Source organism: Tripterygium wilfordii, chromosome 18 (genome assembly GCF_013401445.1).
Source record: "Tripterygium wilfordii isolate XIE 37 chromosome 18, ASM1340144v1, whole genome shotgun sequence".
NCBI classification, from domain to species: Eukaryota; Viridiplantae; Streptophyta; class Magnoliopsida; order Celastrales; family Celastraceae; genus Tripterygium; species Tripterygium wilfordii.
The window spans coordinates 8,825,587-8,841,211 of NC_052249.1; the positions used below are offsets into that span (position 1 = coordinate 8,825,587).

Genomic DNA, 15,625 nt, shown 5'->3' on the forward strand with positions numbered 1-15,625 from the left:
TATGTTGTTATTCTTTCCTACTTTTTTTTTAATGCAATGGACGATCAACTTTATTCAAAAATCATTATGGGGTAGGCAATCCCTACAATATCAGCCCGAATGAGATCATTACAATAAGAAGGGGGAGTTATAAGATGATGAATGTCCATAGGTAAGCTAAAAGCATGAGAGTAAGATTATCAGCACATTGATTAGCCTTCCGATAAACATGACTGATCACTACCTGCCACTCGAGCTTGCTTAGAAACCCTCAAATACGGTTCACAAGATACATCAAAGCATAAATAGGAGAAGATGAACTAGTAAGAGTATCCGCAACCAATTTAGAGTCCACCTCCACCGCTACTTTTCTACAGCCCAAATCCCAAGCTTGCTTCAAACTAATAAGAACTCCCCACATCTCAGCGCAAGGCACAGAGCATAATCCTATGTTCATAGCAAAACCTGCCAACCAACTTCCAGAGCTATCTCTAAAAATGTCTCGCTGTAGCTCTTTTCATTGTGGCCCGAACAGCTCCATCGTATTCACTTTAATCCATCCAACCTCCGGAGGAATCCACCAAACCAATTTTTCAAACTTTATCCTTCTTTGACCTACTAGTCTACCAACAACATCAGCAGTATACATGAAGTGATCAATTTTCTGCACAATAACATGCATAGGGTTTGGAGGGACAATAAAATCTTCCTCAAAAAGGCACCTATTCCTCCAACTCCACATTAGCCAACATGTCACCCAAAAACCATGGTCCAAGGGACACCGTAAGGGGTAATTGTAGTGGCAAAAAACCGTCAGATGATTCAACCAGCGATATTGGGCGACGGTCAACGCAATGTGGGTCGGTCAACACCCATCTACATCCAAAGCCCTCGGCAGCCCATGAAAGGGCGCACAAGCCCATCTACATTCAACGCCCTAGGCGGCCCAACTTCGGGCGCCCAAGCTCGAGATGGTCGACTTTGTTGATCATCATTGATCATGTTCGGCCCAGTCAATCAACGACCCCCAAGTTGGTCAACCATCAAGACAATCAACCACCAAGTTGGTCAACGCAATCAGAACAAACTTAAGGTAGTGCCCAAACTCTGACGTCCAAGCCCAAGTCGATCAATGCCCAAGTTGGTCAACCACCAAGACGGTCAACGCAACCAGAACAAATCTAAGACGGCCTAGCCCATGGGCGTCCAGCATCTTCGGGCGCCATTATCAGGCGACCAAACCAAAGAGATCCCACTCCATCAAATGTCGATGGACGACGCCCGAGTCGATCAACGCCCAAGTTGACTAATGTCCAAGTCGGTCAACACTACGAACTGCTGGCGAGCATTGATCATGCTCACCTCAGGTATCAATCGTCCAACTCAACTCCATTGCATATCATGCTTATAAGTGCATATTATCAATCATATAACTAAACCATGATCCCCTGCTCTGACTTGGCCGCCCTAAGGCAACTGTCATCTGAGACCATTGTCGAACTTAGACTCAATAAGACAAATACAACCTCTGACACAAGCACGCCGAGTCAGTTGACATGCAACATTGAGCTGCCTGATCTTTGTACGATCTCATCCTTGACCAACCAAAACAAGCCACGCGTCCTGACACCCGACACCACCTTCCCACGATTATCCGTATCATGTACTCCATGTCAGTCTTGGTCGTCACGCAACTCTACTATAAAAACCCCTTTCTTCCTTCGTAAAGGGGGATTTGGAGGGACTCTGGGAACTTCGGATATGGAGACTCTCTCATTCACTCACAGAGTTTCTTCAACCTTTCACCTCCGACCTTGGACCTTGAACCTCCAACCTCAACCTTCGATCCTCCATCGTCGACCAACATCCAGCTTATATCTTGCATCTCTACGGCCACCTCATATGGTCTCCCACGTTGCTTCTCATATTGACATTTCTTACTTTACACCTTTTATATATTTGCTTTACTTGATTTTCTCCGATTACTGACTTGAGCGTCGGAGGTTCTTTGGCAGGTACCCCACCGGTGCCAAAGTTCTTCGATCTCAACCTTGCTTTGTTTTTCAGGATCCCGCTGTAGAAGGCCTCCGTATAAATTACGTTGACTATTCAACGATTGTAGATTCGGACATCTACAATTTGGCGCCCACCGTGGGGCCTCTACAGCTCTTTGCCTGACAAAGCGAGAAACCACAACTTCAATCGCCTTGAAACATCATGTCTCCTCCAGAAATAGACCCCATGGTCAACGTGCTGTCTCAACTTAGGGCCATGAGAGAGGAGTTACGTGGAAACTCCATTGAGATGGCAGCTATGAGAAGATAGCGACATGAAAACTCCATTTGGATGGCGTCTGTGAAAGAGGAGTTATGTGAAAACTCCAATGTTATACTGACTTAAGCATTGGAGGGTCGACGGTTCGTCGTTGACCAACCCTCACCTTTGTTTTCGAAGCACAGAAACATAAGATGGATAACTCGAAAACAGTAAGAGGTGGAAGACATATGGCGCTCAAGCTTTGAAAAGGAACAAAAAGGATGGTGCTCGGAAAAATGCAAGTGACGAGCTAACCTTAAAACTACGACACCGGGGCAAACATCAACAACAATCCAAGCTAAGTATCTTTGAATTGTTACAAATGTTTATTCTTATGGCAGGTGTCTGAACTTTCTAAGTGTTTGGGCGTTTGTTTTTATAGCTCGATGGCCAAACATACATGGTTCATCCACCCGAAACCCAAAAATTTTGCACACCCAAACTATATTTAGATTTATCTTCGAAAACGATTTCCACCGCCAGTATAACCCTTCTTCTTTACCTCTACCGCCAGCTCCCTTTGAAGACAAGAAACGCCTGGCTCCCAAAGATTAAGGAATGGACTAAAGAACAACAATGAGTTTACACGCAAAATCTTCGACAAAGACACTTCATCCAAACTGAGGGACAAATGATACTTGGTGTGCGAGTTTGTCTGACAAGTCATACTTCAACCATCAAAAAACGTTAATACTATATACCACTTAAAAAATTTTCAAACAACTTTTTCTTGTCTATTCTTCAGAATTAACGTCCGCCGCCAACTTCCTCAAATTCTCCGTTTCTTCCTTAGCTTCTTCAGCTTTATCTCGCAAACGATTAATCCTCTTGACCTCATCATTTACCTTGAACTCATCCTTAGCCTTAGCATCATCGCTAGCCAAAATCTTCTTGCTCGCCTTGCTAGCCAAATGTCTCTTGCTCGCCTCGTCAGTCAAGAACATCTCGCTTGCCCCGCCAGTCGAGGTAATCTCGTTAGCCTCATCAATCATAAACATATCTTCGCCCCGTCAACCGAAATCACCTCGTCAGCCAAGAGCGTCTCGCTCACCTCGTCAGTCGAAATCCCCTCGCTAACCTTGTCAGCTAAGATCATCCCGCTCGCCTCGTCAGCCAGGAGCATCTCGTCCGCCTCATTTACATGTCAAACGTCACCCAAGTTTGTCTTTATCCAAACCAAGTATTATTTTTATCACCCAATTCGATGTGACATTCGTCTTATACATATCTGTGTACTGCTTCGCCGCTTACCGTTCTCTATTATACATACTAGCTTGTTTCATTAACTTGCACGTTATCCCATTTTTTCGTATATTTCACCTTGCACGCCCTGTCAATGGCACTTCTCGGTTCGTCCGCCACATTTGCATGCCAATTACTTTATATCTTTATTGTCTTGAAAGTTGTTCAATTGTTTACTTACACATTTTTTACTATTAACTATTTTATATATACCTGGATTTTGTATAAAGGCGCCACCAACCTTGGCCGCCATTCCTACTATCATATTAACTTGCTTGTTAGTTATCATATAACTTATTTTTCTCTACTATACGTCCTTTATTTTATTAAAAGCAAGTTGCACACTATGTCATTGACGCTTCTTTTACGTGGCTCACCACTCATATATTGTTTGAACTTTAAAACCAAATTCTATTGCTAACCTATCTCTTACATCGATCTCCAAAAAGCTCTTTGCCCGTCTCACTAGCCAACAATCTTTGGTCGGCCTTGTTAGCCACGTCCAAACCCAAAAGCGTTGTAATACTATTGGGATCCAAATTAACAAGGGTATTCTTGTCATTAATCTCTTAGTCTATATTATTATCCGCCACTTTAGTTTATACTAACACCAAGTTTAAGCTAAGAACTTGTGACCAGATACTTCACTCAAACTGGGGAACAAATGACATATGATGCACAAACACAAAGGAGGTACAATGGAGAACCAATCCCAAATCCATGGCACTCGAACAACATCAAATTGAGAGGCAAGAGGCATACGATGCTTGAGCAAGAAAGAACAAAGCACTTGTGGCGCTCGAACATCAAATTGAAGGACATGGCGTTCAAAGTATAATATGACAATAGAAGCGAACGAGTAAGCTAACTCTTCAAATTGCAACCTAGTTGTATTGATCTAAGTCAACGTTGTCTTTCGTCTCTCACTACCCAAACCAATGACTGTCTTTATCACCCAATATCTAGAACAATATTGTCTTTACACAATGCAAACATGAGTTTTGAACAGCAATATTCTCTCACTCTTCCCAACATTAACTTGATTATTTTATAGCTTATCTTTTCCTCAATCATACATGTTCTTCATTTTATTATAACAATTTGATCTCCGAAATGCCTTTGCTTACCGAGTCTACTATTTCGTCACTAATCTCAACTCTAATTTGTCACATACCAAACTTAGGAAATTAGAAGCAACCTTTCATTAATAAAGATAAGTACAAACCTAGTAATACTCTTCTAGACATCAAACTACTGTTCTAACCATTACTCTACTAAGCATAGAACCTACTTAACTAAGATTGTATGCCCAACATCGTCGCCCCCAACATTGTTTGCCTTGCTACCTTCACTATCGGTATTTGCGCTGTCGTCTTCACCTCCACATTCTCCCCCAATATCCTCGTTTCCGTCAACGTCTTCTCTTCCATCTTGGAAATTTACACCCGTTCTTTATTTTTTCTAATTTTTCACAATATTACATTTTATCTCTTGCCACGTTTTTATCACTGCATCTTGTAGTGACAGACAACATTATACGCCATAAACTTTATCTCTCAATTGTCTATATATACATATCTTCTACTTTTTCCCACACTAACTTGTTTATTTCGTAGTTTACCTCTCTACTATTACGCATCCTTTGACTTATCATGACAGCACATCATTGGCGCTTCTTATGAATGTCGCCCGCCCATCGATTAAACCTTAGAGGCCCAATTCTTATTAACTTGTTTCATCACTTATACACATGCAGACATGCTTCTCGACACACGAATCTGTTTTTCTTTTTTCATATATGGACCCCACTTTTTCGTTTCTGATCACATTCTATTTTGTTTACAACTCACTATGTTTTTGAAATACTTTAACATTGTATTCACGACAATTGCATCTCGAATTCATATTATTATTTTTTTTTTTACACTAATTATAATTCCATATTATTTTAACTTGAATCATACTCTCACAATTTCCTATGCCGCACGTCATTGGTGTTTCATAGGTTGTTTGCCACTTTAAACATTGACTTATCTTTTATACCTTGCCCTATTACACTTTATCTTTATCTCATGCTCACCAAGTGGCTCACCACTTTCTATTATGCCTAATCTTGTGTAACATTGACTCAAGTAGTCCGCAACTTTAAAACGGCGCTCACCATTTTAAGTCGGTACCTCTCAAATTGCTCGTCATTTAAAGACAGATGATGCTCCTCGAAACATACAACTGAAACAAATCCAAGTATGCCAACCTTGGCCGCCCAAGCAAAATCCCAAGTCGGTCAACACGACCACTTGAGCAACATCCGAGTCGATCAGTACGATTACTTGAGTAATCCAAGTCGGTCAACGTGACCGCTTGAGCAATCCAAGTTGATTAATACAATCACTTGAGCAAACCCAAGTCGGTCAAACACGACCACTTGAGCGATCCAAGTCGGTCAACGTGACCACTTGAGCAATCCAAGTTGATTAATACAATCACTTGAGCAACCCGAGTCGGTCAACACGACCACTTGAGCGATCCAAGTCGGTCAACGTGACCACTTGAGCAATCCAAGTTGATTAATACAATCACTTGAGCAAACCCAAGTCGGTCAACATGACCACTTGAACAATCCAAGTTCATTGATACAATCACTTGAGCAATCCAAGTCGATCAACATGATCACTTGAGCAAAGAAAGTCGGCCAATATGACCACTTGAGCAACATTCCATGTTAGCAAGACCACTCGAACAAACCTCGTAATAGTAACAGCGAACTACTCTCGCAGTCAGACTTCGTCTAACTCCGAGAGTGGGGGACAAACTGTAGTGGCAAAAAACCGTCAGATGATTCAACCAGCGATATTGGGCGACGGTCAACGCAATGTGGGTCGGTCAACACCCATCTACATCCAAAGCCCTCGGCAGCCCATGAAAGGGCGCACAAGCCCATCTACATTCAACGCCCTAGGCGGCCCAACTTCGGGCGCCCAAGCTCGAGATGGTCGACTTTGTTGATCATCATTGATCATGTTCGGCCCAGTCAATCAACGACCCCCAAGTTGGTCAACCATCAAGACAATCAACCACCAAGTCGGTCAACGCAATCAGAACAAACTTAAGGTAGTGCCCAAACTCTGACGTCCAAGCCCAAGTCGATCAATGCCCAAGTTGGTCAACCACCAAGACGGTCAACGCAACCAGAACAAATCTAAGACGGCCTAGCCCATGGGCGTCCAGCATCTTCGGGCGCCATTATCAGGCGACCAAACCAAAGAGATCCCACTCCATCAAATGTCGATGGACGACGCCCGAGTCGATCAACGCCCAAGTTGACTAATGTCCAAGTCGGTCAACACTACGAACTGCTGGCGAGCATTGATCATGCTCACCTCAGGTATCAATCGTCCAACTCAACTCCATTGCATATCATGCTTATAAGTGCATATTATCAATCATATAACTAAACCATGATCCCCTGCTCTGACTTGGCCGCCCTAAGGCAACTGTCATCTGAGACCATTGTCGAACTTAGACTCAATAAGACAAATACAACCTCTGACACAAGCACGCCGAGTCAGTTGACATGCAACATTGAGCTGCCTGATCTTTGTACGATCTCATCCTTGACCAACCAAAACAAGCCACGCGTCCTGACACCCGACACCACCTTCCCACGATTATCCGTATCATGTACTCCATGTCAGTCTTGGTCATCACGCAACTCTACTATAAAAACCCCTTTCTTCCTTCGTAAAGGGGGATTTGGAGGGACTCTGGGAACTTCGGATATGGAGACTCTCTCATTCACTCACAGAGTTTCTTCAACCTTTCACCTCCGACCTTGGACCTTGAACCTCCAACCTCAACCTTCGATCCTCCATCGTCGACCAACATCCAGCTTATATCTTGCATCTCTACGGCCACCTCATATGGTCTCCCACGTTGCTTCTCATATTGACATTTCTTACTTTACACCTTTTATATATTTGCTTTACTTGATTTTCTCCGATTACTGACTTGAGCGTCGGAGGTTCTTTGGCAGGTACCCCACCGGTGCCAAAGTTCTTCGATCTCAACCTTGCTTTGTTTTTCAGGATCCCGCTGTAGAAGGCCTCCGTATAAATTACGTTGACTATTCAACGATTGTAGATTCGGGCATCTACAGTAATAAGAGGAGAAGAAAGATTTTCATAAACCCAGTCCTTCAAGTTGCTAATACCAAAGAAATCATTAATCCCACACCCCCCAAAACTGTTCCAAACAGACATATATAGCCCAAGAACAGCCCCGGACAACATGTAAACGTGTTTCAACCTTGTTAACACCATCTAAAACAAGCACCATCAGTGTCCATACTTCACCTTTGTCTCTCACTATTAGTGAACAATCTCTCACTGGTTAACAACCATAAGGACACTACGAATCCTCTGAGGGTCTTCTCACTCCCAAACCTTATCCCAAACACGTTCAAAAGTGTCAGTATTATTCTGGGTTAACATCCTATACCCAGACTTACACGTATACTTACCAGATGTATCTCCACTCCAGAAAAAACCATTCGGACCAACACAATCACAAGGAGGAGAAATAACCGAGGCCAAGCACGTTGAAGCCCTCTCCATAGGTTAGAATCAGCATACCCAGGAAGCACCATGGGAAGCCTCTCATTCCCCACACCATATTTATGTCGAACAATCTGGACCCAAAGCGAATCCACGTTAGTTAGCAACGCCCAACCATGCTTTAACAACGAAGCATCATTCTGGTGAATTAACCTCTTAACAACGAGACCACCCACCTTACGGTCGCTACAAACCATATCCCATTTAACTAAATGAGGCCTCTTTGTATCTCCATGGGAACCCCAAATGAATTGGCGATAGCACTGCTCTAGACTCTTGCAAACAGCAATCAGAACTTGATTGTTGGCATTGTATAAATTGGCATAGCCGCTAGCACACTTTGGGCAAGAGTAGTCCTTCCCGCTAAAGACATACTAGATGTTTTCCAATTCCTTAGCCGCCCTTTAACTTTATCTACCATATATTGAAAAGAATGAGATCCAATTCTTTCATGAAAAAGGGGAACTCCAAGCTTCCTACTTTTCTCTATATATTTTTATGTCATATACCTGTGTTTTCCTGATCTACTGTTATATACTTGTTATTGAAGTCTTTGCTAGTGCGCTCTAGGTGTTCATAAAAAGTCTTGAGATGGCACATCCTACTTCGAAAGTATATATTGTGAGGTTTGTTGGGTCGAATGATTTTGGTTTATGGAAGATGAGATGTTGGCTCATTTAGGGAACCTTAACATATGAAACGGGTTTTGGTTTATGGAAGATGAGATGTTGGCTCATCTAGGGAACCTTAACATATGAAACGGGTTCCTTATGCCAGTCTGATTGGTAGTTTGATGTATCCTATCAAGTTAGGACAAAATCATTTTTATTTAATATTTTCTCTTCATCCAATGATTGTAAATCAAGTGCGAGACTTTTGTGAGTGAATATATATGTTTGAGATTATTGAATACCGTATTTATATGTCCATGACCAGCTGAACACACGTTATGTTGGACAATATAAGAAAATATAATGCATCAAGTTATGGCAAAGTCATCTTCATTTATTATTATCTCATCATCTAATTGTAAACCAATTGCGAGACTTTTCCAATATATATATATATATATATATATATATATATATATATATATATATATATATATATGCTTGAGTTTATTTAATTCTGTATGTATATGCAAGGACCCACAATATATTGGGCTAGACTTGTACCAACTTTAACATGCCTTAAAATTGGGCTGATTGACCGACACAAAAATGTGCATGTGTGTACTTACCCTAAGTGTTGGGTAGTCGGCAAGTAATAAAATTCGGGAGTTCAGAATCGAATCCACAGGAAAACAAATGTAATTTTTGTGGATGAATGCAAACAACTAACTAAAGAGTTAAACGCAAAGAATAAAGAGGAAAGTGCGGAAAAAGTAAAAGGATTGAGAGTTCGGTAAGCATGTGAACACGTTTGTAACCAAATTAAAGAAAGATTTGATTGAAAACAATTTATTAAAAATATCTAGCCCCTAATCATTTCCGATGGATACTCATTTCTCATGTTCGAAGTATAATTGTAAACACGCACAATCACACACAATGCATTGTGCGATACTATTAACTATGCATATACAAAGGAAATTGGGCATGAAGACTTCGATTCTTACATGGAAGCCATTGAGCCTCTTGGTCAACGATGAATACAAAGGAATAGGCACATATTCTTATGGATTAATGTACACCCTTGGGCTTAGCTTTGCTAACACCCTAGTTTCACACTCAAATGTCAATTAACCATAACTCTCCCAAGCATATTCCATAAAGTCCACAAAATTTCAACATCAATACACATAATTAATAGCTATAGAATAGAAACTCAATCAATCGGGAAAATCATGCATTGGACATTTAACAATTCCTAAATAAAGCATATTAAATTGAATCTCTGGACTATACAACCCAAAAACACAATAAACATGTTATTCTCATGCACTCAAATACACAACTATCACAAAATTGAAAGAGAGAGATCGAAGTTACGACTGTTTAGACATACCTTGAGCAATCAAAACATGCATCCAACTTTCGGGATTAGAAATTAGAGAAAAGAACTAGCTATTCATGATTGTTACAATAAACATCCAATATATTGTCATCTAAATCAGAATTTATACAAAATCAAGAGAAAACACCAAAAGAATAAGAGAAATCTAGAGTGAGAAAACAAATCTACATTACTCCTCCTAAGAAAATGAAGAATGGAATGAGAGACAACCCTTAGATTAGGTTGTAACCCCTTTATTACATGTCAAAATACCTATTTACCTTTATAGATTAGGGTGTCCAGACAGATGGTCTTCATCAAGTTTCCATCGAAGGCTCTGTTTCATTTTTCAAAGGAGGTGTCTAGACACTTATTGAGGGTGTCCGGACAGAATATGTCCGGACACATAAGGAGGTGTCCCGACACTTCACTGTAAAAATGCCTAGAAATTACTCCAATTTACCCGAATTAGGTCCGATTCCTACAAAATCAAAGGGAAACACTTGTAAGTGTAAAACTAAGCTAAAACACAATAAAATACATTAACTAAGTGTTATAACATCCTAATTAAAGGATATTGGAATCTCAAAAATAGAGGTCCAATCACCGACCCATTATATTAAGTGTAGCCCAGTGCAGTCCCCTTAGAGGATTAGATACGTCCTAGGTTGTACTCTAAGATTCTAACTCTTTTGATTAAATCTAAGTTGTCAGATTTAATCAATTATTTTTAATTTAGTGAATGACACATAGCAATCATATACGATTCAAAAGAAATATTTGTCAATGCTTTACACACTCAGAAAACACATTTCTCAAAATCATGAGTTTTTTTTTTTTTTAAAAAGTCCCTACTTTGTTGAGAGAGATGATAATAGATTATCATATGCTCCGAATTGAATTAACCCGTTTACAAGTAAAAAACATGATGCGGAATCCCATATCGGGCAAGAATAGGTTCAAACCGCAGTATATAGTAAAGAGCAATCCTTACTCTAGTAGCCAAGGTTTTCAGGGGGATTTGCCCTCTGGGCCTTGGTTACAGCCGGCCCATACTCGCATGGGTGTCGGTTGGGCTTTGGCTGCTGTTGTTTGGGCTGGGCTGGTTTGCCAGTTCCCTCTGGTGTGGGCCTGTTCAGACTTTGTGGATTACCACCCTTCGCTTGGGCTCGTGGCGTGCGTGTGTCCTGCTGCATCAGGAAGTTGCTGAGAATTTCCAAGTTCCAGTGACAGGCATTCTCATGTCATTAAATGCCAAACACAAGCCCTGTATAATAATGCTTCGGCTTCCACATGGAAACATCCATGCATGCTAAGATACGAATGGTATTTGTTAATTATCACGAGCTTGACCATAAAAGCTTAAGTCTTTATTTTATCTCCTATGAATGAACCATGTCTATGTACAGTACTGTTTGTCAGGGTTGTTCGGTGTAGATGCACCGTGTTCACACTTATATATATATATATACATGCCCCGTCTCTTACGCGGGATCCCGCATTCTCTTTATGTTGCGGGACATCATTTTCCGTCCATTAGATACATCAAACGGCTACAAATCACCATTACCCTTTAACCCTTTTTTTGACCTAGCAAAATATCAAAACCCGTTTTCTATCTTTCTCCTTCGTCGATCTACAGCAAAATATCAAGACCCGATTCCTATCTTTCTCCTTCGTCGATCTACACCATCTTGCGTGTATGGACTCGAATGACCAAAGCAATGACAGTCTTCGTCAAAACCATACCCAAATGATCGAAGCAAGGCAGAGTCGACTTACATAACTACATTTGGGTATTTGTTGTACCGTATATGTCCTGCAACCTGCAAACATGAGTATCACAACATCATTGAATATTTAACCACTCACCATCTCATTCCAATACAATTATAAAGTTTTATGTACGTAAGACGACTTAGACTCTTGAGACTTTCATTCAATGTTACAATTATTCACCAACAATATTTCAAGCTTTCAATTAATATATATTTAGCTTGGTAAGTTTGTCATGATTTCAAACTTTCCAAACAATTTTATATCCTACATGATTCTAGACTTTTGACCATCAAACTATTCTTGTTCTTTTTTCTTCTTTTTTTTTTTAAATTTCAAATTAATTATTTGTTTAACAGTTCTATTTATTAATTAAGTAAAAGTATTTGGTGGTTAAGTATAATTAGAACCATAAAGATAAACGTCTCAGCAACTGGGATTGGGATCACAGTGATCTTAGTTGCTGAGGTGTATGGACGAAAATTAAAGTGCATGTGATGGACTCTACGTGCACTTTGAATGTTGTCCATACGCCTCAATAACTGGGATCACTGAGACCTCTAGTTTTGCTGTAATTAGAAGTTTCAGGATTGTCAAAAAAATGTTTTAGGGTTGGTAGGAAAGTCAACTAGTTTATATTTGGGAAGATCATAAAGTTTTTGGTCTAGTCCATATTCATTGTATGCAAGAATTGTTAATTGAGATTTTCAATGATCTATGCAAGTTTCTGTGATTATTAAATGATATCTTATTGATGATGATCAAGTGAAAGGGAATCTTGAATTTTATTCAAATAGAATCCTGGTTTTTTGTTTTAGTTTGTGAATATCATATAGAATTATTTAAGGTCTCAAAAATGACAATTCAATGATCCTACTACAATGTCTTGCATTGATGCGGCGCACCAAAACCAATTGGACGGTGCCAATTCACTAGCAATTGGTGCATTTTTGAAATTTGAATTTTAAAATACCTATTTATATTCTCAATTACTCATGCATTGTAACCAACCGATAATAAATTAGCACAGTTCCATTAGTTTTGGTGCAGCACATCAACGAATGACGTGATGCGTCAAGACCATTAAATGATTTCTTGTATCCTCTGCCATATCTTGTCTATATATAAGACACTAGCTTATGGTGCCTAAGTATTACTTCTCTATAAGCACTAGTTTCTCAATGGCTTTTTCACTTCCCGTAGCCCTCATCACTACTTACAAATACCTATACGGATGTGCATTCTTGTACTTCTCTTTAAGCACTAGTTTCTCCATGGCTTTTTCACTTCTGAGAACCCTCATCACTGCTTACAAATACCTACTCGGATGTGTATTTCTGTACTTCTCTATGAGCACTGGTTTCTCCATGGCTTTTTCACTTCTTAGAACCCTAATCACTGCTTACTTATACCTACTCAGATGTGCATTTTTGTTTCACATTCATGTTGCTCTGAAATTTCTCAGTATTGAAACTGTACAATTAGTTTCTTCATCATTATTACCATCACAACCTTCTCTCGCCGAAGAAATTATCACTAAAGAGTTGGAATTCAGCGTAATTCAGTTCGGAGAGAGCATCAATTTGAAGATCAGAAGAGTTAACATGGCACTTGATGGAGTAGTACCGTTTAAGCTCCATCAAAAACTCGCACAAATCACATTTTCACTCCTCAGAATCCTCCTCCGTACTTGCGAAAACATGCTTGTCCGTGTCCTAATTTTCCTTCTCAAACATGTCGCTCTCAAGATCATTTTGGCTCAAAATGACTCACCCTGTTCAGATCCAATAAAACCCAACAAGAATTTCACTTCTACGGAGCTGGAGTGTAATGGATCAGGCGAGTTTAAACTAAAAGAGTACATGAATTCGAAGCGCAAAAGAGTGAACAGAGCACTTGACGAAGCAGTCCCACTAAAAACACCCAAAAAGATTTGCGAGGCGATGAGGTACTCACTTCTTGGTGGAGGAAAGCGGATACGACCAATGCTTTGTATCGCTTCGTGTGAATTAGTAGGTGGAGATGAAGCTTCAGCAATGCCAATCGCGTGTACGATTGAGATTATTCACACTTGTTCATTGATTATCGATGATCTTCCTTGTATGGACAACGACGATCTTAGGCGAGGGAATCTCACTAACCACAAATTGTTCGGCGAAGAAGTTGCAATTCTCGCTAGTGCCGCACTCTTCTGTCTTGCGTTTGAGCATGTAGTGTCTAAGACCAAAAATGTTCCACCGGACCGGGTGGTTCGAGTGATCATGGAGATGGGTTCAGCGATCGGGACAGACGGGCTCGTTGCGGGGCAATTTGGGGATCTTGAGTGTGAAGGGAAGGAATTAAGTTTGGAGGAATTAGAGTACATTCATGTACACAAGACCGCAAGGCTATTAGAGGCGTCCATTGTTTGTGGAGCGATAATGGGAGGGGGGAATGTGTCGGAAGTCGAAAGACTTAAAAAGTATGCGAGTCGTATTGGGTTGTTGTTTCAAGTCGTGGACGATATTTTGGATGTGACACGATCCACGAAGGAGTTGGGGAAGACTGCAGGCAAGGATTTGGCGAGCGACAAAGCTACTTTTCCTAAACTGATGGGGCTTGACAAAGCGAGGAATTTTGCGCAAAAGCTGGTTGATCAAGCGGTAGAAGAGCTTGCGCATTTTGATGCTGCAAGGGCTGCACCTTTGTATCATTTCGCACATTTCATCGCTGACCGTCAAAACTAGTGTTGTCGTAAAACCCTAGATCGATCGAGTCATTGCCAAAATCATTATTTAATCCGGTTAAAGATAAAAGAAAATGCATGAGTCCTAGATTACTAAGCAATAAGTGTTGAGTGTGGTATATCTGAGACAGACCCACAGACCTGCCTTTCATAATTGTACTAATTTTGGGAGTGTGGGGAGTTATTGTCTTTGGACCTATCTCCAATGCAACTTGTACCATAACTTGACATTAAAGCTCTCTAATTATTTTGGAACAGGAGATTCACGTGTCTAGTTTATTTTCGAACAGGAGATTCACGTGTCTAGTTTTCACCTTTATGTCTTCATAATTTTCCATAAGAAACTATAAGAACTACAACTATTCTGAATTTTGACTCCAATTAAAAGCACAAGAAAATTTCAAACGCAATCTTTTTCGGTACTTATTAATGCTATATCTCACAAAAAAAAAAAAAAAAAAAAAACGTCCAACAAACTAATTTTCTGGAGGGGAGTAGAGGCTGAGCCAGTGGAGCTTGCAAGGGGACTCAACGTAAGACCATTGGATCTAAATTGTGTCCCACGATATGGTGAAGGTTTTGGGGGAGACAAAGATGGTGACTTTGGAAAGAGATGGAGGAGGAAGAAGAAGGTGCGAGAGAAAAATGAGAAGCATCATGCTGTGATAATGGGTGAAGACCGCTTGAGCGCATAGACACTCAAGCAACTCTATGATGGATCAGTGCGACGATGCACCCGCGTATTAGTCGTTCGAGTGGAAGGTGTCCAGCAAGATGTTGTGTCTGTCGAATCTGATTGTGACTTTTCTATTTTGTCTGCTTTAGTATTTATTTATTTTCGTCTGATCCACATCTCAGGGTCAGGCGCTGATGAACACATTGAAATATCCATGTGGCTAAGAACCCTTACTTAGGATATTGATTAGTGTTTTGTTTGCTAGACTATAAAAAGTTATAGACTACAATAGTGTAACTTTTG

The 15,625-nt window shown here is 40.5% G+C and overlaps 1 protein-coding gene across 1 annotated transcript; it reads left to right on the plus strand.

Moving 5' to 3' along the window:
- Positions 1-13,026: 13,026 nt before the first annotated feature.
- LOC119983976 (geranylgeranyl pyrophosphate synthase, chloroplastic-like) lies at positions 13,027-14,904 on the plus strand. The gene has a single exon (XM_038827717.1). The coding sequence runs from the start codon at positions 13,061-13,063 to the stop codon at positions 14,645-14,647; it is 1,587 nt and encodes a 528-aa protein (XP_038683645.1). The 5' UTR covers positions 13,027-13,060; the 3' UTR covers positions 14,648-14,904.
- The last annotated feature ends 721 nt before the right edge of the window (positions 14,905-15,625 follow it).

Coding starts and splice junctions, on each gene's coding strand:
- LOC119983976 (XM_038827717.1), top strand. CDS start 13,061: ATGGTGCCTAAGTATTACTTCTCTATAAGCACTAGTTTCTCAATGGCT.